The sequence below is a fragment of the Podarcis raffonei genome, chromosome 18 (genome assembly GCF_027172205.1).
Source record: "Podarcis raffonei isolate rPodRaf1 chromosome 18, rPodRaf1.pri, whole genome shotgun sequence".
Classification (NCBI taxonomy): domain Eukaryota; kingdom Metazoa; phylum Chordata; class Lepidosauria; order Squamata; family Lacertidae; genus Podarcis; species Podarcis raffonei.
The window spans coordinates 11,838,911-11,865,708 of record NC_070619.1 but is presented as its reverse complement, the minus strand read 5'-3'; the positions used below and the strand labels follow the sequence as shown (position 1 = coordinate 11,865,708).

Genomic DNA, 26,798 nt, shown 5'->3' with positions numbered 1-26,798 from the left:
CCCCTCCAACGTTTCTCCCCTGAAAATAGGGACGTCCTATTCCATCCCCTCCAACGTTTCTCCCCTGAAAAGAGGGACGTCCTATTCCATCCCCTCCAACGTTTCTCCTGTGAAAATAGGGACGTCCTATTCCATCCCCTCCAACGTTTCTCCTGTGAAAATAGGGACGTCCTATTCCATCCCCTCCAACATTTCTCCCCTGAAAATAGGGACGTCCTATTCCATCCCCTCCAACGTTTCTCCCCTGAAAATAGGGACGTCATATTCCATCCCCTCCAACGTTTCTCCCCTGAAAATAGGGACGTCCTATTCCATCCCCTCCAACATTTCTCCCCTGAAAATAGGGACGTCCTATTCCATCCCCTCCAACGTTTCTCCCCTGAAAACAGGGACGTCCCATTCCATCCCCTGCAATGTTTCTCCCCTGAAAAGAGGGACGTCCTATTCCATCCCCTCCAACGTTTCTCCCCTGAAAATAGGGACGTCCTATTCCATCCCCTCCAGCGTTTCTCCCCTGAAAATAGGGACGTCCTATTCCATCCCCTCCAGCGTTTCTCCCCTGAAAATAGGGACGTCCTATTCCACCCCCTCCAACGTTTCTCCCCTGAAAAGAGGGACGTCCTATTCCATCCCCTCCAACGTTTCTCCCCTGAAAATAGGGACGTCCTATTCCATCCCCTCCAACGTTTCTCCCCTGAAAATAGGGACGTCCTATTCCATCCCCTCCAACGTTTCTCCCCTGAAAATAGGGACGTCCTATTCCATCCCCTCCAACGTTTCTCCCCTGAAAAGAGGGACGTCCTATTCCATCCCCTCCAACGCTTCTCCCCTGAAAAGAGGGACGTCCTATTCCATCCCCTCCAACGTTTCTCCCCTGAAAATAGGGACGTCCTATTCCATCCCCTCCAACGCTTCTCCCATGAAAAAAGGGACGTCCTAAGGGAAAGCAGGGTATTCTGGGATCAAATCAGAAACTAAGACGGCTTCTGTATGTCCAGGACTTTCCCTGGAAAATAGGGACCCTTGTGGGGGGTCTGCCCAGAAGCTGTCCTAACAACCAAGTCCAAAGAAAGGACAGCCTTTTCCGCTAAGAACGATTAGGTGCTTGCTTAAAAATGCAATTCCGTCAAATTGGCGGAAACCATGGCTACTTCCTCTTTCAGGAAACTCCCTCGCTTGAGCAGGAAAAGGATAAATTACGGATAATCGTTAAAGGGGTATTCAGTTTTCGGCAGCGAGGGCATTCCTGGTTTACTTAAACTTCCTAAACCGGCCTTGTTAACCTGACGCCCTTTTGGATGTCGCCGGACTCCGAATCCCATCGGCAGGAGTCTAAGAACACCTGGAACCGAGTTAAGGTAACATCTGGTTGCCTATAGCAGGCTTCCTCAAACTCGGTCCTCCAGATATTTTGGGACTACAACTCCCATCCAGTGGTCAGGGATGATGGGAATTGTAGTCCAAAACATCTGGAGGGCCGAGTTTGAGTCTGGTCTATAGGAATACGGGATTTCACGGTAGCAACTTCCAATTTTGGTGTCTCGGTAACGTTGCATCTTGAAATTGAGCCCCACTCCTCCCTCCCCATCCCGCCCCCCCAAGTTAATAAACCCATCTCATGCGAAGAGGGGGTGCTGCCCCCTCTACAACCCCAAAGGCCCCCCCATAAGGCTATACATTTTACATTCCCTCCCTGCTCCAACCACTGAGCCATGCCACACTATAAACCCTCATAATACGTATATCTCCCCATCACATTCTTAGGGGCACGACGGAATCTGTTCCAGAAGCCTCGTGACTAATAACGGCCGCCGTTTTTTTCCAGACAGGGCAACCGAGGTCTCCCCAACCCCGCTAGTGCTGCCTTCGCTTTGTGCCAATTTTGGGGGGAGGGCAGAATCCAGCGCCCCAAGAATGCCCCCTTCGCCTGCCCCAAACAAAACGTATCGGCCTGATAACTTCTGATGCTTGCTGGGGGGCGTGCCAACAGCCAGAGCCCCCAAGGACAGGGGCAGTCTATCTCCAGAGACTAAATGCTTCGGGTAAACCACATTTGTCGCCTCCTAGTATAATCTGGAGAAACCCAGCCAGATGGGCGGGGTACAAATAATAAATTATTATTATAATCTCCTTGGCCGCTGCAGGGAAAAACAGACACGACGGACTCTTCTGTTCCCCTGGCACCCTAGCCATCCTGTCTTTTTCCAATACTTTTATCATCCTCCTCTTCTGTCTCTTTTGGGCACCCCAGGTATTTACAGACTCCCTCCCCGCTTTCATTGGAGACAAAGAAAACGTCTCCGAATCATCACCGGTAGGGAGGTGTCATCTAGCAAGCTAAATTACCCGCCCACCTTGACTTTCCAAATACGACACACCCTCCCAAAAATGTGTGGGCTCCAGGGCGATGGGAGATCGTACCAAGGGGTACAGTTCTGCGTCCCTTCCGTAATGTTTAAACCCCCCAACTCCAGGCTCCCCGCTCTGGCCGGCTTTACAATCAGTAGTTACGAATAAATTACACTTGTCCTGAAAATCAACAGCACCGGTAATTTGCCAGGTATTTTTTTAAAAATCCCTTCAGTGGTCCCTCAATGTCCCCGCGATAATCCAGAAGAGGGGAGGGCGATTCCTTGTCTAAAGAACAGCAGGAAATCCCCAAAATTTGGTCCACAGAGCTTCCCCAAAGTAGACACCGGATCCCCGCTGTTCAACGCTCGGTAAACGGAGATCTTTGCCACGGAGACGGCGACCGAAATCAATTTTATTTTCGGAAACGTGGGGAGGAATTGTTCCCATCCCATTTCGGCACCTAGTCTTTGAACCGCCGGTTGGCCTGCATCTTCTTGTAGAAGTTTTCTGTCTCCTCCGCCTGGCCGTCCTTCTCGCCGACCGTCAGGCTTGTCGGCTTGCGGCGCAGCGTCGACTCACGGCTGGGCCCCCCGAGCATGTTTTCCGCCGGGCTGGTCTCTCCGCCCCCCATTCCCGCTGCCACGTTGATGGTGGCCACACTGCCGTACCGCGGCTCGTCCTGCTCGATGTCGCTGACCGACGACCCCGGGGAGACGCCGGCGCTCTTGGCCGGCCGGAAGCCGCGGAAATCCTTGGCCATGTCATTCAGCTCGTAAGTGTCCGTCCCGTCCGGCACTTTCTGGGTGGCTTTCCATTCCCACGGCCCGTTCCCGGACGACAGGTGCACGACCGGATGGTGCGGGGCGTGCGCGTCAATGGTGACGACGCTGGAGCTGTCCCGTTCCGACGGCGACCGGTACTGCGAGGAATCGGAGCTGGTGGACGACGAAGATGTCTCCGAGTGTTTGGGTGTCACCGAAACCATCCCTGGCTGCTTGGACATGGCGATGACCTGCATGAGGCGCGGCGGGTTGGCCACTCTCTGTGACGCCGACCCTTTCTCGGCCATCATCATCCATTTTGCCCGCACGGCCGAGCTGCTCTTGGGCGAAATGTTGGCCCCTGCGTTCGCCTGGCTTTCCTCGGGGATGTGGACCAGCTGGGTCGCTCCGGGTCTTGGCTGGATGAGGACCCGGGGACCCATGGCGGCACGCTCGGCTGTTCGGGCCTGGACGGTGGGGTACAGCGACGGCGGGATATGTTCGTCGTCCTCTCCGACCAAGCAATCGGAGCCGACCCGCCGGGCCACTTCCTCAGCCAAGGTCATCCCCCGGCCTTCGACGGACTTTTGCTTCCATTCGGTGATCAGCTGCTTGGAACGTGAGGCATCCACGGGGACATGGATGGTCATGTGGCGCCGGGCGGGGTCATCCATCGAGGGTGTGTTGACCCTCGGCAGTGTGTTGCTGAAGGTGACCATGTTCTCCTTGCCCATGGGGCTGCGGGGGGCCAGAAGGTCCACGTCAACGCTGGCCCGCTTCAGGCTGCCCAGGGAGTTCTTCTCGCGCTGGACCTGACGGTTGATGCCCTCCAGCCGTGTCTGCGGGTTCAGCTCGTCGGTGCTGACCGACTTGTTCTGGTGGTAGACCGAGTCGTGGCCCCGCTGGGTCAGGGCCCTCAAAGCGTCCTTGGCGGGGGGGTTGGACGGGGCCTTCTCGGCCGGAGCGCGGAAGTTGCCCACGGCGTGGTAGGCCTGTTTGAGGGCAGAAAATGACAGATGTTAAAGACTGGTGCTGGATTTACGTCTAAGCTAAACAAGCTACAGCTTAGGGCCCTGCTCTCCTGGGGGACCCCAAAACAATTAAAGGGGAAAAAAACTGGATGTACATTTCCAAAATATAAGATTTAAAAAACAACAACCTCATCCCTCCTCATCCCTCTTTCCTTTTGTGTCATCTGCGTGGCCTCTGTTGTTTCCTCCTACCAATAGGGAAGCGACTTAAGGACTCTAGATGGGCATGGGTAGGCAACCTAAGGCCCGGGGGCCGGATCCAGCCCAATCGCCTTCTCAATCCGGCCCACGGACGGTCTGGGAATCAGTGTGTTTTTACATGAGTAGAATGTGTCCTTTTATTGAAAATGCATCTCTGGGTTATTTGTGGGGCATAGGAATCCGTTCATAATTATTATTATTTTTCAAAATATAGTCCGGCCCCCCACAAGGTCTGAGGGACGGTGGACCGGCCCCCTGCTGAAAATGTTTGCCGACCCGTTATAGAACTTGCCAGCACAAATTAGGAAGGATATTAATAAGCAATACATCTTCTCCTGCCTCCCTGAACATTCTGACGTGTTCGCCCACCCAGGCCCCGACTCGCCGTGGACCTCTTGAGCTTGAGTTGCCCCCAAACCCTGTGTCCCCCCAAAGTCCGGGAAAGGAGTCTTAGGAGAAGAGACTTGCCAGATAGGCTGCGATGCCGGACCCGATCAGGAAACCCACGTAGACGTCGATGGGGTGGCTTCGGTACTGTGTGATCTGCGTCAGGCCGCAGATCCCGGCTGCGATGGCAAAGGCGAAGACCAGGATGGGTTTGAGGAGCTTGGTGCTGTCGGAGATGATGGAGTTGAAGTACATCTGCAAAGATTGACGGCGGGGGTCATGAAGGCACTCTTTGAAACATAATAAAACATCACACTTTCCAAAAAAACAACTTCCCGGTCCAGCGCTGCCTTCAGATACTTTCTAAAAGTCAGATAAATATCTCCTTGAGGGCATTCCACAGGGCGGGTGCCACCACCGAGAAGGCCCTGTGCTTGCTTCCCTGTAACTTAACTTCTGCCAGAAGACCCTGGGAGCTGGACCCCGGCGTCCGGGATGGACGATGGGGGGTGGAAATGCTATGGACTCATTGGGGGCATGGCTGTGTGCTCCCGTTGTGGGAGCACAGCTAAGGGGGCCACCACAATTAAGGTCCTGCCCTTCAACATTTGCCGCTGCGCCATGGAAAACAGGGAAGGGAGTTGGAAAAATGACAAAGTATACATGCTAAACTTTTGAAAACGTAATTTTAGGATGGAAACCCTGACAAAAGAACAGTGACAGAAAGGTAGCCGTGTTGGTCTGCCATACTCAAAACAAACAAACAGTGGCAAGAGAAATGGATGAACTACGCAGAACTGGCTAAACTGGCATACAAACTGCAAGATAAGGACAACTGTGACTTTAAAGAAGAATGGAAACTTTTCACAAATTACTTAGAAAGACAACAAAATGAATGGGCAGGTTTTGAATAAGCATGCACAGATTTATTGACTGATAACACGGTAGACAGATAATGTAAGGATGTGTATAATTTTATAACATGCAGAGAATAATATGTACTGAGAAATTGGAGAGAGTTGCTGAGGGAAATCTCTGGGGGAGGGTTTGGGGGGTGGAAAAAAGGGTGGAAATAATGAATATGATATGTTATGCTGAAATTGCTAATAAAAACATTAAAAAAACAAGAACGTAATTTTAAAGATTGCAAAATTCGCCACTCTTGCTGCGAAGGTTTGAAACGGAAGCGGATTGGGGTGCGGGGCTTCTTGCAGCCCGATACTCAACCCCACCCTAGCCTGGATCACAGAGATAATTCCTAGGAATCAGCAGCCGATTCTGATCCTCCAGCCAGCAGATGGCGGACGGAGACCGGGGACTCACCGACACGTAGACGGCGGCGAAAGCGGAGAGCGTGGCGTGCTGGGAGGGGAAGGTTTTCCTGGGGAAAGGAAAGGAAAAGAAGGAACATCATATAGGAGCGATTGCTGCAGGCTGGGGTGCAGAGTGGGGGCGATTTGGGAGCCCCCGCTTAGGTCCAGCGGGCGGCGGTCACCACCGGATTTTTTTTAAAATACTTTTTATTGTCATTTTCCAAAAAAACCCCAAAATAAAACAATCTTTACATTCATTCTTCATGTCGTCTTATTTACATTGCGCTAAATCGCGCCTCGACTTCCTTCCCTCCCAGTTGCTGTTTCCATAATGTACATCTCCTCTTACAGTTTCACAAGAATTATCCTAATCCTGCCGTAGTTCTTAAACTTCTACAGTTCAATTCTATATATGTCATAAATTTACTCCATTCTTCTGTGAACTTTGACCCTTTTTGATGTCGGATTTTATTTGTCATTATTGCTAATTCAGCATATTCAAAAAGTTTTACCTGCCATTCCATGACTGTTAGAATCTCTGATGACTTCCATTTTTGTGCTACAAGGACCCTAGCTGCCACCACTGCATATTGAAATAACTGATGGTCTTCTTTTTTTATTTCATCCCCTCTTATCCCTAATAGGAATGCCTCTGGGGTTTTTTGGAAGGCGTATCTAAAAAGTTTCTTTAATTCATCATATATCAGGTTCCAAAATCTCTTCATTTTCTCGCATAGCCACCACATATGATAAAGGTCCCCATCTTTATTTTTACATTTCCAACAAACTTTGTTTCCCCTTTTGTACATTTTCGCCAATTTGACCAGGGTAATATATTACCCCGGTCACCACCGAATTTTGGAACTGCGTCCCAGCCTCACCTGGCCGAAAGGATGGCATGCTGGTCTTGCCCCGAACATATGTCCTGCGTGATGTAAGGATTGGCGTCGCAGGAGATGCCCAGAAGGGTATAGTTGGGCTTGCAGACAGTCAGGAAGAACGGGGCGTGGTACCCCGTGGCCAGCTGGATCACGTCCGTCACGAGGGCCGTGGCGCAGAGACCGAAAACGTGGACACCTGCCGGGACATAAAAGATTTGTTTCTCGCAGGGATGGAGCCCAGGGGCGCAAGCCTGGGCATGGGGTCCTTATCCAGCTCTCCAAACCCGTTTCTGGTGCCAAGCCAGGACCGCAGACAGGGCCGGATTGAGGTTTGACGCAGCCCTCAGCTCCGGAAGGGAATGGGGCCCTTTCTATGTCCAGCTGTCCTTTGTCCGCAACAAATTGTCACTTTTTGTGTGTGTTGAATATATGTTACATGGTCATTTATGGACTTCACAGGTATCTCAAGACATTTGCACATCACAAAAAGATGTGTTTTATCAAAGTCATCGTGGGACTGAGACGCCGTTAAGAAGTATATTAATAGGTAAAGAACCCCTGACCATTAGGTCCAGTCGAGACCGACTCTGGGGTTGCGGCGCTCATCTCGCTTTATTGGCCGAGGGAGCCGGCGTACAGCTTCCGGGTCATGTGGCCAGCATGACGAAGCCACTTCTGGCAAACCAGAGCAGCACACAGAAACGCCGTCCACCTTCCCGCCAGAGCGGTACCTATTTATCTACTTGCACTGGTGTGCTTTTGAACTGCTAGGTTGGCAGGAGCAGGGACCGAGCAACGGGAGCTCACCCCGTCATTGCGGGGATTCGAACTGCCGACCTTCTGATTGGCAAGTCTTAGACTCTGAGGTTTAACCACCCGCGTCCCTAGTATATTAATAGTGAAGTGCAATTAAGAAGAAGTATATGGATAGTGAAATGATTATGACGCTCCAACTCAAAATGGTTTTTGATGCATAATGAACTGAATAATGCAAACACATTTCTAAAGTTCCTTTAGGAACACAGTTTACAAAGACTCATCATCTGGTCTCTAGAAACTTGCCATAACATGAAATAGGTGCAGACATATGATGCAAACTGCTAAGAATGATAAATAGCAGAATGTCGGCACCCTATATATAGAAAGGAGCAAACCAGTGATATTTTAGGGAGCAGGCTAGCAGGCGGGGCCCATGACTCACATCAGAGGAGCCCACACAACACTGTTGCTGCATGTAGGTTTTATTCTATTTGTTTTTTATTTTATATTTTGGAAATGTACATCCAGGTGTTTTTTCCCTTTAAATTTTTTTGGGGCCCCCAAGAGAGTGAGACCCTAAGTGAGAGCTTGTTTAGCTTAGACGTAAATCAGCTCAATAAGGTGGATGTCATTGAAATTCCTGTTTTGAAATGGACAATAGACCATGAGAAGAGGAAGGAGATAAATGGACTGGAAATTAGAGTGGATTTGGGCCGGAAGAATCTTGGACAAAGCGGACCGGGCTTAATTCAGAAGCAAAGGGAGAACATCTAATGAATGCAAACTATCAGGTTCTCGTGCACGCAGAAGGAAGGGAAGGGGGTTTATTTTAGGAATAATAATTATCGACCAAATGCTGTTTCACGAGCAACCGCAGCTTTCGGAAGTGTTAAAATATAGCACATGCAGGAATTGGCAAACGGGTAGCAGATGGGTAAGGATAATAGGTTAAAAATAACAAACAAAAATCCCTGCTAATGATAAGGAATGAAACGTGAATTAGAAATAACTGCGGCAGCAAGAGACACAAAAAGAGGAAATTTTGGGCGCATCAAGGACTGAGCGTGGGAATGTTGAAAAACTGTATTGAATTGGTTTTGGTTGATTCGTTCAGATTTGGAAAATCAATCAAAATGATTTGGCAAAGGGGGGGGAGGAAGCAGATGGTTTGCCACTGAGCTACGGAGTTTTCTGCTTTTGGGGCATCGGGAGGATGCTAAGAATTTTGTGCTTTTCTTTTCTGTAGGGCTGAATGAGAAGGGAGAGCCGGACAGTCTCTGCCCTGTGTATGCCCTGAAAAGTGAGGTTTTGGAGGGGGCTCAGAGGATGGAGAGAGGGACGCGGGTGGTGCTGTGGGTTAAACCACAGAGCCTAGGAGTTGCCGATCAGAAGGTCAGCGGTTCGAATCCCTGCGAGGGGGTGAGCTCCCGTTGCTCGGTCCCTGCTCCTGCCAACCTAGCAGTTCAAAAGCACGTCAAAGTGCAAGTAGATAAATAGGTACCACTCCGGCGGGAAGGTAAATGGCGTTTCCGTGCGCTGCTCTGGTTCGCCAGAAGTGGCTTAGTCCTGCTGGCCACATGACCCGGAAGCTGTACGCCGGCTCCCTCGGCCGGTAAAGTGAGATGAGCGCCGCAACCCCAGAGTCGGTCACGACTGGACCTAATGGTCAAGGGTCCCTTTACCTTTTACCAGAGGATGGGGATGAACTTACCCACGAACCGGACCGTCCTGCGGAGGAAGGAGTTGAAATTGCAGCCACCGGCGTTGATGCTGCCCTCGGAGCTGGCGCGGCCCTTGACGTTGGACTGCAGGCAGTAGATGATGCCTTCGCCCACCATGATCTGAGAGGGAGGGAGGGAAGAGGGACAGGGTCAGAGCAAGCGCCTCCCCTCCAGTGACTTCTCCGCTCAGGTGGGTGGGGCTTGTTGACAAGGGATGAGAGGGGATGGAATAGGACGTCCCTATTTTCCCTCTTTTCAGGGGAGAAACGTTGGAGGGGATGGAATAGGACGTCCCTCTTTTCACAGGAGAAACGTTGGAGGGGATGGAATAGGATGTCCCTGTTTTAAGGGGAGAAACGTTGGAGGGTCTGGAGGTATACAACCCCTGAGTCATATGAAAGCAGGCCTGTATATTATTTTGTTTGTTTGTTTGTTTAATGTTTCATTATGTTTTTATATGTGTTGGAAGACGCCCAGAGTGGCTGGTGTCAGATGGGCAGGGAATAAGAATAAGAATAAGAATAAGAATAAGAATAAGAATAAGAATAAGCTTTCGTGTGCATGCATACTTCTTCAGATATCTGAAGAATTGTGCATGCACACGAAAGCTCATACCAAGAACAAACTTAGTTGGTCTCTAAGGTGCTACTGGAAGGAATTTTTTTATTTTGTTTCGACTACGGCAGACCAACACAGCTACCTACCTGTAACTAGAATTATAATAAGGTAAAAGGTAAAGGTAAAGGACCCCTGGACGGCTAAGACTAGTCAAAGGCAATAATAATAATAATAATAATAATAATAATAATAATGTCTCTATCTACCCACGACCCGCAGATTAAGAGCCTCCTCCTCTACCGACTGTAGCTATAATAAAAACCGAAGAGGGAAGGAGGGGCCGGAACGCTACTTACGGAGGCCGCGGGGGCCGCGAAAGCCAAGCTGAGCAGCATTAGCAATGGGATCATCTCTTCATTGGTCTCCACGTAGGGCATGGAAAGGGCCCGGTCGTAACACTGGAAACCCACCTTGGCGGGCTTGAAGAGGTCCGTCAGCTCCAAGAAGTAGAGCGTCACAATCGAAGAAGCCACAATGGGCAGCTGGGAGACAAAAGGGAGAGAGAGGGAAGGAGCAGGCGCTATCTTCTGGGTAAAGGTAAAGGGACCCCTGACCATTAGGTCCAGTCGTGGCCGACTCTGGGGTTGTGGTGCTCATCTCGCTTTACTGGCCGAGGGAGCCGGCGTACAGCTTCCGGGTCATGTGGCCAGCAGGGCTAAGCCGCTTCTGGCGAACCAGAGCAGCGCACAGAAACGCCGTTTACCTTCCCGCCAGAGAAGGTACCTATTTATCTACTTGCACTTTGACGTGCTTTTGAACTGCTAGGTTGGCAGGAGCAGGGACCGAGCAACGGGAGCTCACCCTGTCATTGCAGGGATTCGAACCACCGACCTTCTGATCGGCAAGCCCTAGGCTCTGTGGTTTAACCCACATCACCACCCGTGTCTCTCATATATATATATATATAAGATGGGAAAGTTCTGCTTACCTCGACAAAGTAGAAGCAGGGAAGAAGAGTCATGCTGTCTTTCGGAGCCTTGGCCTTGTCCTTTGCCGAGATCATGGTGTCAGCGGTGGGTTTCAGAGGAATCTGGTGGGTCGGGGTCTCAGCCTAGGTCCTGCTCATCGCTGCCGCGGGACATCACAGTGCCAAAACAAGCAGGAGTTAAAATCACAGAATTGTAGAACTGGAAGGGAACTCCGGCGGTCATCTAGACCAACCCCCTTTGCCCGGCATGGGACTCGAACCCACAACGATGAGCTTAAAAGTCTCATGCTGACCTATCCAGGTCGGATCCAATTGAGCCCTACTCAGAGGAGACCCACTGAAACCAACGAGACCAATAATAATAATAATAATAATAATAATAATAATAATAATTATACCCCACCCATCTGACTGGGTTTCCCAAGCCACTCTGGGCAGCTCCCAATAGAATATTAAAAACCCCAAACATTAAAAGCTTCCCTAAACAGGGCTGCCTTCAGATGTCTTCTAAAAGCCAGGTGGTTGTTTATTTCCTTGACATCTGACGGGAGAGCGTTCCACAGGGCGGGCGCCACCACCGAGAAGGCCCTCTGCCTGGTTCCCTGTAACCTCACTTCTCACAGGGAGGGAACCGCCAGAAGGCCCTTGGGAGATGGACCCAGGTGTCCGGGGTGGATACACTCCTTCAGGGATACTGGGCTGAGGCTGTTTAGGGCTTTCAAGGTCAGCACCAACACTTTGAATTGTGCTTGGAAACGTCCTGGGAGCCAATGCAGGTCTTTCAAGACCAGTGTTATGTGGTCTTGGCAGCCGCTCCCAGTCCCCAGTCTGGCTGCCGCATTCTGGATTAGTTGCAGTTTCCGGGTCAGCTTCCAAGGTAGCCCCACGTAAAGCACATGGCAGTAGTCCAAGCGGGAGATAACCATGATAATAATAATATAGATTAGAGAGAGGTGTGTGTCAAAATCATCCCTGTCTGAAGGGAGGGTGCCACCACCGAGAAGGCCCTCTGCCTGGTTCCCTGTAACCTCACTTCTCGCACAAAGGAACCCCCAGAAGGCCCTTGGGAGATGGACCCTGGTGTCCGGGGTGGAGATGCTCCTTCAGGTCTACTGGGCCGTTTCGGGCTTTCAAGGTCAGCACCAACACTTTGAATTGTGCTCGGAAACGTCCTGGGAGCCAATGCAGGTCTTTCAGGACCATTAGCCGTCGATTCCGACGGCTCTACTCTGAACTTGACTAGCGATGCATCCAGCCAGCTAAAATCCACAGGCGTGGGCAGACCGTAGGCATATTGATTTTGACAGGTCTACTCTGAGCGGGACTGACATTGGGTCCAACTCTATTTAAATGCACGCCCATCTCCCCCCCCCCCCGTCCTATAGATCCGCTGTCTGTCAAAATGACCCATTTAACGCCCAAATCGATACCCGGAGTTCCAGCGGTCATAGCAGAGATCACAGACCCTTAATAAAAAGCATGGGGGCTTATTGCAATCCTATTTTTTTGGGGGGGGTGTTGTTGTTGGCCATGCAGCCTGCCACCAAGGGAAATGATCGCTTTAGGTACATATGGACACCCAGAAATTTGGCACCAGATTTAACAGACTACAAGATAACATCATATATTTGGTGCCCCTTTGCCAGGTGTAAACGCAAACTCACCCCTTTTATCTCCCTTATTAATACTTTACATTGCCTTTTTTTTAGTGTTTTAATATCATTATTTTATATCTCTCACAGTCTAAAAATACATTGTTTTCGATTCTATATTTAATAGTGTACTTAATATATTATAATTTCCCATTTATCTCCATTAGTTAGGTCCCTATATGTAAGCCATATCGCCTCCCTATTTATTTTTTTGATTGCCATTACCTCTGTTGGAGACAAGCACCGTGGAGTCTTTTGTTCCAATAGGTCTTTATAATATTGCCACACTTTAGAAAGTGATCTCCCCATTATATGATTGCAAAATCCTGTATGTACTTTCCCTTTCTTGTGCCATAAATACGCATGCCATCCGAATCGATTATCATGCCCTTCCCGATCTAACATATCTGTATTTTCTTATTTAATCCACTCCCGCACCCAAGTAACGCAAGAGGCTTCATAATACAGTTTAAAAAATGGAAAGGAGAAAACCTCCTCTTTCTTTCTTTCTTTCTTTCTTTCTTTCTTTCTTTCTTTCTTTCTCTCTCTCTCTCTCTCTCTCTCTCTCTCTCTCTCTCTCTCTCAAACATCTCTTGCCCAACATCTGTCTCGAAAGCCACAGCAGACGGCATTCGAAATTGTTGTTGTTGTTGTTGTTTAGTCGTTTAGTTGTGTCCGACTCTTCGTGACCCCATGGACCAGAGCACACCAGGCACTCCTGTCTTCCACTGCCTCCCGCAGTTTGGTCAGACTCATGTTTGTAGCTTCGAGAACAGTGTCCAACCATCTCGTCCTCTGATTTGAAATTAGCCAGGCGTATTTCGCACTTGGCTTTTGGCCGTTTGCCACCAAGTGAAGATTCTCGGATGCCAGGATGACACCTGACGCCTCCGCCATCTGGGGATCCTTGGACCTGGATTGTTTTCACACACTTAAAACCCCACCCTGTAGAATTCCATCTGTTATATTTTACTTGCACAATCGGAATGAATTTCAGGAACCGAAATTCTACTTCTGTGCAGCCTGAGCAGGAGCAGCGAACGGGGTTTTAGCGATTTGTCGCTGCTTGCCTTCGCTTCCCCCCCGCTCCACGTTGGGAAGAATATTCCCGTGTTACGAACGGTCCGTGTCGGCGTTAAGAAAAAGAGGTTGAATAGGCCAGAATATATGTGAACCGTCTCCCGAAGACCAGGATGGATTAGAACAAAACGGGGGAAAATAATATTTGATGGATATGAAAGCGGAAAACCGATTTGAACGGTTATAGCGAAAGGTGCAGGGATTTGTGAAATGTAAAATGAACCATGGAAAGAGAAGAATGGAAGTCGTTGGGTATTTTAAAGTTTGTAAAATGTTGATTTGGAATTGTAAAATTGGAAATTTAATAAAAGATATCTTTTTTAAAAAAAATAGAACAAACAAACAAACAAAAAGTCTTTAAATGTGAAATACAGGTTTTTGTTGTTTAAAAAACGATTAAGCCCATGTTGTCCATTGAAATGAATGAATTTAAATAACTCACCCAGCAGTTATTTCACAGGTCCTGGGATTTTCCCAGAGTAAGGCATCCTTCGTTATGAAATCCAGTCCCCTCCCCAGATCCCAAACAAATCTGTTTCCTTGATTTACTTAGGGAGGAGTGTGTACTCTGCACATGCTCTGAGCCACTGCGTTCTTTATTATTTGTTCCGCGCCTCTCCAGCTCAGATCCAGACCTGCGTTTGTGCCAAGCCTCTAGCCCCTGTTGAGTCTCTGTTGGCTACTTCTGTAACATGGGATAACAGGAAAGGAGGAATATCTGTATCAACCCATTTCACAGAGGTGGCCAACTGAGGCTCAGAAATGGCGAACTTCTGACTCCAGGGCTCTTGTTGCGGAGGCAAAGAAAACATTGAAAGAGGATGCATCAAATGGCCGTAGAAATGTATATATATATATTTAAGTCAACCCAATAAGGGAAGTGTTTCAGGGTCTGTTTCCATCCAGAAATCCTACAAGCCAGAGTGTGAAGGTCACAGCACCCTCTTGTACCAGCCCCTGGTACTCGCAGATAGACTTCAAATCCACATGGAGGTTCCATTTGGCGGCCAACACCAATAACCAGCGTCTAAACTGCCCACTCCCTTTCGAAAGAAGGCGGAAAGCTCTCTGGTCAGCGGCCGAAATAAACCGATTCGTTCCGAAGGCGGGCAAGGAACCACCAACACCAGCATCTTGTGGCGGTGAGTTCCGAAGGAACCCGCAACCCAAGGTGTGTGTGTTTTCTCCCCCACAGAGCTAATGGATGCTTTCGGGAGTTACAAGTGGCCAAACAGCCTCACCCATCCTTTTTAAAAGAAAAAATCCCTTTTCCATTTCAAGGACCGAGAGTCTATAAGCGATCGATCGATCGATCGATCGATCCATAAAAATACTCATCACAGCATAAAACGGGGGGGTCTTGTTGGGTCTCAGACCATTCCCACCCCCAAACCCAAAAACCCAAGTGATGTGTGGCTGGGAATAATCGCCCTAATAATAATGGACTATTCTGCGATTTATTTTCTCCTTTTATTTTTTGGGGTTGGATATTTTGCGGCTATTGTTCGGGGATGGGTTCTAATAGGACAATGCAAATGTGAGAGAATGAGCTGGGGGGGGGGAGAGAGCCCCCTGCTTGCTTTTTTTTTGGGGGGGGTCCTCATTGCAGTCAGCGTGACACAGAGTCCAAACCATCCCTTTGTCTGGAGACGCAAAATGGGGTGGATATAGAGACGCCTGGATTTGCGTGCGAGCGAGAGAGAGAGAGGGATGATGGAGGCAGAAGAAAAGAAAGAAAACGAGGGGAGGGGAGGAAAAACAGTTTAAAAAAAATAAAATCAAACTTACCTGCCCGGCGCATCTGCGAGGCACCCCCCGATTTGCAGCTGGAAACGGGGCGGGGGCGCGCGCGCATCTAGGGAGCCAACCCTCTCCAAAAAAATATAAAAATCTTATCTCGCCCCTTTTTGCCGCTCCGGGATGCAAAAGGACATTCCCATCGCCGCCTCTTGCTGGGATTAGTGGCGAAGGGGATGCATGCTTTTTTAAAAAGGGGGGGTCTCCTTCCAGTTTTAGATTCCGCCCACCACCACCGGGGGATTTTGGAGAAGAGCGAAAAAATAATCAATTCTCCTTTATCCTTGGTTAAAAAGGGTCTGAAATTAGAGAGGTTTTCAAAATCCGGGTGGGGGTGCGCGTGGGTTGGCACTGGAAGAATGACCACCTGCACCCCACCAAGGAGAGAGAGGGGGGGCTCAGGAACTGGGTGGGGGGGTTCAGACCGCCTCTCTTTCCCTGCGCTCTGCGCTAGCCAAAAATGGATAGCATGCTTTTCTCTTTTTCTTTCTCTCTAGCCCCAGCTCCTGCAAGCCTGAGCACAAAGGGGCGAAAAAGAGGAGGGGGGCCCGCTGGTTTGATTTGTGGGTGGGGGGGAGAGGCGGGGGAGGCGGTGGGTGGCGGCTCCTCCGCGCGCGCGTCTCTATCCAACCTCCGGTTTCCATAGAGAGCGCGGTGATGCCCGCGTTTGGCGCAAAAAGCGCATCTCCAAATGCCAAAATTTGGGGTTGCGCGTTATTTTGAGAGCGGGGAGGGTACGCTGGGGGGTTTTTTATTGGGGGGGAGAGAGCAGGGCTCGTGAGCCACACCCTCCATCACTGACTGCGCGGGGGGGGGCTCTCTCTCTGCACAGACTCAGCGACAGAAAATGCCCCCCTCCAGGTCCCCCATCCGATTCTTTCTCGGTGCAAAAAACAGCTCCGGGGGCTTCAACCCCCCCCCCCAGGCAGTTTTTCCCCAGCCTTCTCTTTTAGTTTACCTTAGAATAGGGCCAAGTTTATTATTATTATTATTATTAGGGAGGAAACGGTTCCCCAGTCCTCGGGGAGGAAAGGGTGGGGTTAGCGCCTGAGCATATGCAGAGTGCATCCCACCTACTTAAAAAAAACCCACACCCAGGCAATTATCAATTTGATAACCCTTGGGGAGGAAGGCGGGTAGTCGCTGAGCGTAAACAGAGTGCGTCCCATCCACTTAGAAACAAAAGAATCAGGCAGTTATCAATTTGGTAACCTTTGGGGAGGAAGGTGGATAGTCCCTGAGCATAAGCGGAGTGCATGTTACCCACTTTCCAAAATAACAGGCAATTATCAATTTGATAACCCTTGGAGCATAAACCCCTGAGCATAAGCAGAGTGCATCTCAGCCACTTTCCAAAAAAACAGGCAATTGTCAATTTCATAACCCTTGGAAAGGAGGGTGGGGTAGCCCCTGAGCATAAGCAGAGTGCGTCCCACCCGCTTCCCAAAAAAACCTGGCAATTATCAATTTTAAAACCCTTGGGGAGGAAGGTGGGGTAGCCCCTGAGCGTAAACAGAGTGCATCTCACCCAGTTTCCAAAAAAACAGGCAATTATCAATTTCATAACCCTTGGGGAGGAGGGTGGGGTAGCCTTTTAAACCCACTTTTAAAAATATATTCAGGCAAGAATCAGTTCCTCCCTCCTGGGGAGGTGTGGGTGGAAGTAGTCTCTGAGCACAGGCAGAGTGGTTCCAGCGCAGAGAGAGATAAATCCTTTGTTTTTGTTTTTTTAAAGATATTTATTGAGGTTTTACAAAGACATAGGTTTACAAAATAAAAAAGGTCATATCAAGAGAAAAAAATACAAAAAAGAGAACATAGAAAAATGCATAAAAAAGAAAAAAGAAGGATAAAAATACAAAAGACAAAAGACAAATAACTAAAAAAGAATTAAAAACAAATCAGTTCTTTGTAACTTTAAACTCATTAACTTATTTCCTTGGCCTCTGCACACCTCCCCTTTTTGTATTCCCATTTGAATAATCAAATCAGCAAATCCTTACCCTCTTTCATTTATCTTAACTCTGTATCTTAACATATTATAACTCTATATTTTCATCCATTATCAATTCATTTTTGCATATTCTTATTAACTTTGTTGCTAATGCCACTTATTTTCAATCCAACATCATTTTAACATTCATTAATTTTACAATATTTCTGAAGATAGTATTTAAATTTCTTCCAGTCTTCCTCCACCAACTCTTCTCCCTGGTCTCGGATTCTGCCAGTCATTTCCGCCAATTCCATATAGTCCATCACTTTCATCTGCCATTCTTCCAGGTGGGTAAATCTTGTGTCTTCCAATACTTTGCAATAAGTATTCTTGCTGCTGTTGTAGCGTACATAAAGAAAGTTCTATCCTTCTTTGGCACCAGTTGGCCGACCATGCCCAGGAGAAAGGCCTCTGGTTTCTTCAGAAAGGTATATTTAAATACCTTTTTCATTTCATTACAGATCATCTCCCAGAAAGCCTTAATCTTTGGGCACGTCCACCAAAGGTGAAAGAATGTACCTTCATTTTCTTTACATTTCCAACATTTATTATCGGGCAAATGATAGATTTTTGCAAGCTTGACTGGTGTCATGTACCACCTGTATATCATTTTCATAATATTCTCTCTTAAGGCATTACATGCCGTAAATTTGAGAGAGATAAATACTTTGGGAGCTGGTTTCTTTGTTTATAAAAGTGCACCTGTTCCCGTCTTCAGGCTAACTGTACCTTGGCGGAACCGGAAGAAAAGGAGGGGTTGGGGCTGGGTTTATGCCCCCAAACCTGTTTCCACTACGAAGGCCTCGGAGGTAGCTTCCTCTGAGCTCGTGCAGAGTGGCTGCCCCTTATTCCTGAGCCAGGGTATGAATTAGGAGGAAACTTGAGACCCTGCACTTAATGGGAGCGGAGAGGCTTAGGTTAAGCCACTTGGATAATCCCACAGCTGTTGGGGGCAGCTGGGGACAGATCCTGCTTCCATTTGACCATCATGATCTCAATACAGCGGCACCTCGGTCCTCAAACTTAATCCGTTCCGGAAATTCCGTTCCAAAACCAAGGTGCTCTTTCCCATAGAAAGGAATGCGAAAGGGATTAATCCGTTCCGGACTTTTAAAAACAACCCCCAAAACAGAAACTTAACGTGAATTTTACTCTCTAACCAGACCATTGATCCATAAAATGAAAGCAATAATCAATGCACTGCAGTCACACAATCAATCCATCAGTTCCACAGTCGAAAAACAGAAAAAGAGCCACAAAACAAAAACACAAAATAAATAGGAAAAGCAGACAGAACTCAGTGTAACACTCAAAGCGCAGCACATTCGGCTTCCAAAAAAAGTTTGCAAACCGGAACACTTAATTCTGGGTTTGTAGTGTTTGGGTTCCAAGCAGTTTGAGTACCAAGGCGTTTGAGAACCAAGGTACCACTGTTTGGGTCCCCCCGGTTTCCAATATATCCCAGGAATCCTTGCCCAATATTCACCCAAAATAGTCTGTTTAAAAGTCTGGTTTTCACGCCCAGGTGGCGTTTGTAGGCTTTGATAGGTGACATGCAATGGCAGCGTCGGTGGGGCCTGACATGCAACGGCAGGCAGGATTCATTGGTGACATACTTTATTTATTTAGAAGCCTTTGGGGGGGGCGGATCTCTAAGCGGTATGCAACGTCAAAGAAAAACTGACAGGATCATTGCGACAAAAATATAAAGCAGTGGTTGGAAAACATTTAGAAGCAGAAAAACCTCAAATTGTGCTATATACAACTTACTGGCTCCAATTTGTCCTGGATTTTAGGCAAGTTTGTTATTATTATTATTGCATTTGAGTTGTTTTTTTCCTAGGGAAACCCCCAAATTTGTTGAGTTTTCCCCCCTTAGGGAAACCCAAAAGAGCTTTTCTTTTTTTAACACCCCAAAGGAATGTGACTTATTGATTGACGGACGTATGACATAGGCCTGTCCCGAGGACTCTGTTACGGGGGATTTCGAAATCCACGCAACTTGCAGAGCTCTGGCAAACAGCTTTTATCAGATTTCATGTGTTGAAGGAGGAAACGGCCAGATTGCCAAGGCAAACAGGCTGCTTCCTCTTCTGTGTTTGTGCAGAGAAGGGGAAAAATAAAATCCCACGCTTCGGAGCCGATAAAATACGTCCCGGAAATCACATGCAAACACACAAATATATATCTTTCCTGAGTTCAGCAGAACTTATTCCTGACAGTCTGACACGAAGATGGCTTTTTCTTCCATCTGGATCCCAGTTGTTCTGGGCCTCTTCGCCGCAGATGGTGAGTCGGCTGCAAAATCCTGCTTTCTCTCATTTATATATATATCTTATTTAGGTATTTATTATGTTGTCGTTTAGTCGTGTCCGTGTCTTCATGACCCCCTGGACCAGAGCACACCAGGCCCTCCTGTCTTCCACTGCCTCCCGCAGTTTGGTCAAACTCATGCTGGTAGCTTCGAGAACACTGTCCCACCATCTCGTCCTCCATCGTCCCCTTCTCCTTGTGCCCTCCATCTTTCCCAACATCAGGGTCTTTTCCAGGGAGTCTTCTCTTCTCATGAGGTGGCCAAAGTCTTGGAGCCTCAGCTTCAGGATCTGTCCTTCCAGTGAGCACTCAGGGCTGATTTCCTTCAGAATGGAGAGGTTGGATCTTCTTGCAGTCCATGGGACTCTCAAGAGTCTCCTCCAGCACCAGAATCCAAAAGCATCCATTCTTCGGCGATCAGCCTTCTTTATGGTCCAGCTCTCACTTCCATACATTACTACTGGGAAAACCATAGCTTTTACTATATGGACCTTTGTTGGCAAGGTGATGTCTCTACTTTTTAAGATGCTGTCTAGGTTTGTCATTGCTTTCCTCCCAAGAAGCAGGCGTCTTTTAATTTTGTGACTGCTGTCACCATCTGCAGTGATCATGGAGCCCAAGAAAGTAAAATCTCTCACTGCCTCCATTTCTTCCCCTTCTATTTGCCAGGAGGTGATGGGACCAGTGGCCATGATCTTCGTTTTTTGATGTTGAGCTTCAGACCATATTTTGCGCTCTCCTCTTTCACCCTCATTTAATTCCTCCTCACTTTCTGCCATCAAAGTTGTGTCATCTGCATATCTGAGGTTGTTGATATTTCTTCCGGCAATCTTAATTCCGGCTTGGGATTCATCCAGCCCAGCCTTTCGCATCATGAATTCTGCACATAAGTTAAATAAGCAGGGAGACACTATACATCCTTCTTGTACTCCTTTCCTAATTTTGAACCAATCAATTGTTCCATATCCCGTTCTAACTGTAGCTTCTTGTCCCACATAGAGATAGCCTGCCTTATTCTGTCCAGGGAGCAAGACATTTTCCTTTTTTCCCTCTGTTTTAACTTCACAACAACCCTGTGAGGTTGGTCAGAGAGAGAGGGAGATGGACACAAAGAGACTTTCGGGGGAATTTGAATCCAGGACCTTGTCCAGCGCTCTAACCGCTATGCTGCCTCGTGTTCCGACGCTGTCTGTCTCTTCCAAGGGACTTCATAGACAACACAGAGTAGGGGATGCGGATTTTGCATAACATCTGCATATGCTAATCAATGCAAATATAGGCCAACTTTTAGAGGTTGCTGGGTGACTCTAGCAAATACGGGATTTTCTGGGCTCCCAATCGGGGCAGATCCATCCAAACTCTGCCGCCATTCATTTCAACAGGTCTTCGCCGAGTAGATTGCACAAAAGCGCAATTGAGTTTCAATATGCTGCCCTATTAAGCAAGTTTGTTCAAAAAGTGTGCATGTTGGGGGTTTTGGGGGGGCAGATCCGGGGCTTGTCGGACCCCCGTGCTACTCCCCAAAAAACAACACCGGAACATAGAAACTGCTTTATTCTGGCTTGCGTTCCCTTTCCTCCTCCCTCCTCCTCCCTCTTTCCTTTGCTGCTGTGCCCTTTTAATATTTTTTTTAAAAAAATATTTTATTTCCCGTTTTTCTAATAGCAACCCTTTTCATATGCATACAGATCATTAGGTTGCCTACCCATAATCTAACCCTCTGTGCTATTGCCTTCTCAGCAAGCCACCCCAGGGGCCGTATCCTGGGGGGCCGGGACGCCCCCCGGCGCCCGTACATGGCCTCCCTGCAACTGAATGGGCAGCACCTCTGCGGGGGCTTCCTCATCGCCGACGAATGGGTGCTGAGCGCCGCCCATTGCCTGGAGGATGCGTAAGTATTCCTAGTATTGTAGAATTGCCAAGTCGGGAAGGGGACCCTGGGGGTCATCTAGCCTGACCCGCCACAATTCAGATGCCCCGTACAGGATTCGAACCCGCAACCTTGGTGTGATCTCCACACCGGGCTCTAAACTGACAGAGCTGTCTCCTTGGATCTCCCTGCTGGGTTTCGCTGCTCTGCCGAGCCAATCCTTTCTGTCGCTTGGCGGAAACAGTAGATCCTGCGTCAAATCATTCTAAATAAATCAATCGGGTGAAAAAAAAATCAGGAGAGAATGATTATACGATTCATATAAATTATACAAAGAAGGTAGCTTCCTCAAGTTGTGACCAGCGTAGTCTAGATCGAAAACTCCGCAGGTGAACAAATTTATCTCTCCACAAAGTTTAAAATGTTTACAGACAACCGAGATATGAGATGATAGGAACTGTATTGTAGTCGAAGGAAGTCAATATTTTTTTCTTTTTTGCATTTAGATAAATGTTTTTCGTTAATATCCGATATTAAGCGTTGTATTTCTCTTTATAAATCCCAATAAAATTTATTCAGGAATTATTCCGACTGTTCCCAAGGGACCCTGGACCTAAGCTGTTCAGGGCCTTGTAAATAAAGTTTCCCAGATTTTTTTCCAATGAATTTGGGGACACTTTTCAACTTCAATAGGAATGATAGGATTTTGCAAGGGAACTGATTTGCAAATGAGTACCAAGACCTCGAACCTGGCTCAATAGTAAGGGAACGACCGGTGGGGCTTTTTCCACAATGGTGTCGGCGATCTGGGCCCCCGAATCCGGGCTCAAGGGCAGCCCCACAAAGAGCCCGTTGCAGAAGTCTAGCATTTTAGCCCAGTAACCTAATGGTGGTTTTCCACGCAGGGGCAACGGGACTTTTCAGGTCCTCTTGGGGGCACAGTCGCTCTCTCTCCCTGAGCCCCACAAGCGCCTCTATGGGGTCCGCCAGCTGGTCGCCCACCCCGGAAGCCACCGAGACACCAACCACGACGACCTCTTGCTGGTACAGGTGAGTGATGCTAGATAAGGCTGCCCTTCAGATGTCTTCTAAAAGTCAGAAAGTTGTTTATTTCCTTGACATCTGGTGGGATGGCGCCACCACCGAGAAGGCCCTGTGCCTGGTTCCCTGTAACCTCACTAGGTCAGGCGAAGAGGCAGCGACTGGCCCAAAGTCACAGCCACTGAGCTTCAGGGCCAAGGGGAAATTTGAACCCGGGTCTCTCAGTTCCCAGTAAGTCACCCTAACCCCTAAACAATACTGGCTCTCTGATTTTCCCACCAGAATAAACAGAATAAAACTTCAAACATTAAAAGCTTCCCTAAACAGAGCTGCCTGCAGATGTCTTCTAAAAGTCAGATAGTTGCTTATTTCCTTGACATCTGGCAGGAGGGCGCCACCACCGAGAAGGCCCTCTGCCTGGTTCCCTGTAACCTCACTTCTCGCAGGGAGGGAATTGCCAGAAGCTCCTCGGGAGAGGGACCCCGGTGTCCGGGGTCAAGACGCTCCTTCAGGTCTACTGGACCTTTGAGGCCATTTAGGGATTTCAAGATCAGCACCAACACTTTGAATTGTGCTCAGAAACGTCCTGGGAGCCAATGTAGGTCTTTCAGGACCAGTGTGATGTGGTCTCTATGCTTGTTTACGTTCTATTTAACTGCATTTTGCATTTCTAGAAACCAATAAAAAGGATTTAAATTGAAAATAAAATAGGGGGCAAAGGCAGGCTGGTTTGGGTAGCCCTAGCAGAATCGCCTTGCCATTTTGACTGCCCTTTCCCCAAAAAATATCTCTGCGACAAGGAAGCAAGGAGTGCTGATCTCAGAAATCGAGATGTTCGGAGGAGGGCAGTTTCAGGGAATTCCCCCAAAGAGGTGGAAAAACGTTGAGCAACCGGTTCTCCAGAAAACACAACGTTTCCATTACGGGAAATCCCTTCTGCAAATAAGACGCAGGGTATTCTGGCAAACGCCATTAAGCTTTGGACTAATTTGCTCTCCGTCGGTGAGAACGTGGCACTGAAAATGCCAAGGTTGGAGGATGGATGGCGGCTAACAGATTGAAGTTGAATCCTGACAAGACAGAAGGACTGTTTTGGGGGGACAGGAGGTGGGCAGGTGTGGAGGACTCCCTGGTCCTGAATGGGGTAACTGTACCCCCGAAGGACCAGGTGCGCAGCCTGGGAGTCATTTTGGACTCACAGCTGTCCATGGAGGCGCAGGTCAATTCTGCATCCAGGGCAGCACCATCTGGTGCGCAGGATGAGACCCTTCCTGCCCACAGACTGTCTGGCCAGAGTGGTGCATGCTCTGGTTATCTCCCACTTGGACTACTGCCATGCGCTCTCCGTGGAGCTGCCTTTGAAGGTGACCCGGAAACTGCAACTAATCCAGAATGCGGCAGCTAGACTGGGGACTGGGAGTGGAGACCACTTAACACCGGTCCTGAAAGACCTACATTGGCTCCCAGGACGTTTCCAAACACAATTCAAAGTGTTGGTGCTGACATTTAAAGCCCTAAATGGCCTTGGCCCAATATCCCTGAAGGAGCGTCTCCACCCCGGACACCGGGGTCCAGCTCCGAGGGCCTTCTGGCGGTTCCCTCCCTGCGAGAAGCGAGGTTACAGGGAACCAGGCAGAGGGCCTTCTCGGTGGTGGCGCCCTCTCTTCAGATGTCAAGGAAATAAACTACCTGACTTTTAGAAGACATCTGAAGGCAGCCCTGTTTAGGGAAGCTTTTTAATGTTTGATAGTGTTTTTAATATTCTATTGGGAGCCACCCAGAGTGGCTGGGGAAACCCAGCCAGATGTGTGGGGTATAAATAATAAATTATTATTATTATGAAAACCTCCTCTTTCTCCGTCTCTGCCAACCAGCTGGAAGAGGCAGCCTCCCTCAACCCGGACGTGCAAAAGCTGGCTTTCCAACGGCAAGGGAGGGACGTCCCTGAAGGGACCCTGTGTGAGGTGGCCGGCTGGGGCATCACCAGCAACACGGGCAAGAGGCCGGACGTATTGCAGTATGTGGAGTTGGGGGTCATCGGCCGAACCAAATGCAACCAGCGGATTCACCATGACGGGGAGGTGACCGAGAAAATGATGTGTGCCGACTCCAAGAAAAAAGACTCCTGCAAGGTACTTTTTTCCACGAGAGTTCCTCCTCTTCGCACGGGGCGCGAGAAGGATTCACATGTAGGCAACTTGCCTCGCCGCATTGCATTTCCCCACTAAATGACCCTCTGCAAAATTATTCACCAAATTTTTCGCTCTCTAAGACGCACCAGACCACGAGACGCACCTAGTTTTTGGAGGAGGAAAACAAGAAAAAAAAATATTCTGACTCTCAGAAGCCAGAACAGCAAGAGGGATCGCTGCGCAGTGAAAGCAGCAATCCCTCTTGCTGTTCTGGCTTCTGGGATAACTGCGCAGCCTGCATTCGCTCCATAAGACGCACACACATCTCCCCTTACTTTTTAGGAGAGGAAAAGTGAGTCTTATAGAGCAAAAAATAAATGCAACCATTTATTTTTTTGAATGAATTAATTACTGTTTTTTCTTTGATAGTTTTAGTTACGCCAACTTTTCGCTATTATTGTTGTGCATTTTCCTTTCTTTTTCTTTCCATTATATAACATACTCTATTCTAGATCTCTTGACAACTGGATTACGTATACTGTGATAAAGATCTCTTAAGTCTAGAAGTATCTAATGCAAGATTTGTTTGGGTTTTTTTTGTATGGCATGTCTGTTTAATAAAAAGTTAATGAGAAATCACCATCACCATTGAGAATCCTGGGAGGGCAGGCATAATTCGAACACAGGACTTGGCTTATAGCATGGGTAGGCAAACTAAGGCCCAGGGGCTGGATCCGGCCCCATCGCCTTCTCAATCCGGCCCGCAGACAGTCCAGGAATCAGCGTGTTTTTACATGAGTAGAATGTGTCCTTTTATTTAAAATGCATCTCTGGGTTATTTGTGGGGCATAGGAATCCATTCATTATTTTTTTCCAAAATATAGTCCGGCCCCCGACAAGGTGTGAGGGACAGGGGACTGGCCCCCTGCTGGAAAAGTTTGCTGACCCCTGTATTAGAACCTCTCTGTCTTATCCGGATTGAACTTCAGTTCAGACAAGCAAGTCTGGGGAACTACCTGCCACTAGAACATGGGTAGGCAAACTTAGTCCCGGGGGCCGGATCCGGCCCAATCACTTTCTCAATCCGGCCCCCGGACGGTCCAGGAATCAGCATGTTTTGACATGAGTAGAATGTTGCTTTTATTTAAAATGCATCTCTGGGTTATTTGTGGGGCATAGGAATTCGTTCATATATTTATTTCAAAATATAGTCCGGCCCCCCACAAGGTCCGAGGGACAGTGGACCGGCCCCCTGCTGAAAAAGTTTGCTGACCCCCAGGCTTATAGGGTAGTGGCGAAAATCTGACGTTCTTGCTTTTTTCTCACCCCCTTTTTCCAGGGAGATTCGGGGGGGGCCCTCGTCTGCAACGGCGTCGCCGAAGCCGTCGTCTCCACCGGCTCGCGAGTTTGCGGCAACTGGAAGAAACCCGGGATTTACACCCGAACCGCTCCGTACGCCAGATGGATCGACAGTGTCTTGGCCAACGCAACCAGCGGATCCCTCGTGGCCATTTAAGCGCCGATAGCTAGAAGATCTCTCCTTGCCCCGCAAATTTATGATGCAAATATTAAAAGAGTTTCTCCCAAATTTATTCTACAAATATCTCAATAAAAAAATTTCACTGATTGACTCTTCCAACTTTTCTTCTCCTTCTTTTTCCTTTTTCCCTTTTTTGTTCTTTTTTTATATATGTGTGCTTATCTGAAATATGTATGTATTTGCAATATTTTGTAATAATGATGTTAAATAAAATTGATAATAAAAAAAGATGCAAAAATTAGAAGATTTTGCATGTCTTTCCCGCGCGTCCCAGGCTTCCGTTCTCCAAATCTGCAAAAAAATCCTTCGGCGTTTCAGCACAATTTTCTCCATTTTTCGTACAATACCCGCTGTTTCCCACAAGCAACAACTTCTCCTGGCGCAAGGCGTTTTTGCACGTCGTTTCCACAGACATGTTCGTCATT

General features: G+C 48.3%; 3 protein-coding genes across 4 annotated transcripts in view; 1 reads left to right on the top strand and 2 right to left on the bottom strand.

Annotated features, from left to right (window-relative positions):
- SIRT6 (sirtuin 6) overlaps positions 1-22,254 on the bottom strand; it is a 245,771-nt gene extending 223,517 nt beyond the window's left edge. Inside the window, exon 1 of the mRNA XM_053372956.1 lies at positions 22,250-22,254. The gene's annotated coding sequence lies outside the window, so the exon portion shown is untranslated. The remainder of the gene's footprint in view (positions 1-22,249) is intronic.
- Positions 2,407-15,992, bottom strand: PLPPR3 (phospholipid phosphatase related 3). 2 transcript variants are annotated; one of them, XM_053372944.1, is made up of 8 exons: positions 15,473-15,992; positions 10,953-11,092; positions 10,321-10,506; positions 9,397-9,526; positions 6,927-7,122; positions 6,056-6,113; positions 4,814-4,987; positions 2,407-4,105 (listed from the first exon to the last, which is right to left on the bottom strand). In XM_053372944.1, the coding sequence occupies exons 2-8, from the start codon at positions 11,025-11,027 to the stop codon at positions 2,813-2,815; spliced, it is 2,112 nt and encodes a 703-aa protein (XP_053228919.1). In that variant the 5' UTR covers positions 11,028-11,092; positions 15,473-15,992; the 3' UTR covers positions 2,407-2,812. The 2 variants fall into 2 exon arrangements, with proteins under 2 accessions (XP_053228919.1, XP_053228920.1); XM_053372945.1 differs by lacking the exon at positions 15,473-15,992 and adding an exon at positions 14,127-14,255.
- CFD (complement factor D) lies at positions 19,516-26,472 on the top strand. The gene is made up of 5 exons (XM_053372966.1): positions 19,516-19,766; positions 21,531-21,681; positions 22,566-22,710; positions 24,576-24,833; positions 26,173-26,472. The coding sequence occupies exons 1-5, from the start codon at positions 19,712-19,714 to the stop codon at positions 26,347-26,349; spliced, it is 786 nt and encodes a 261-aa protein (XP_053228941.1). The 5' UTR covers positions 19,516-19,711; the 3' UTR covers positions 26,350-26,472.
- Positions 26,473-26,798: the final 326 nt, after the last annotated feature.

Coding starts and splice junctions, on each gene's coding strand:
- CFD (XM_053372966.1), top strand. CDS start 19,712: ATGGCTTTTTCTTCCATCTGGATCCCAGTTGTTCTGGGCCTCTTCGCC. Junction 21,682..22,565: donor GCCCATTGCCTGGAGGATGC/GTAAGTATTCCT, acceptor TTTTCCACGCAG/GGGCAACGGGACTTTTCAGG. Junction 24,834..26,172: donor AGAAAAAAGACTCCTGCAAG/GTACTTTTTTCC, acceptor CCCTTTTTCCAG/GGAGATTCGGGGGGGGCCCT.
- PLPPR3 (XM_053372944.1), bottom strand. CDS start 11,027: ATGATCTCGGCAAAGGACAAGGCCAAGGCTCCGAAAGACAGCATGACT. Junction 10,507..10,952: donor CCTGCTTCTACTTTGTCGAG/GTAAGCAGAACT, acceptor TTTGTCTCCCAG/CTGCCCATTGTGGCTTCTTC. Junction 4,988..6,055: donor TCGCCGCCGTCTACGTGTCG/GTGAGTCCCCGG, acceptor CAATCTTTGCAG/ATGTACTTCAACTCCATCAT.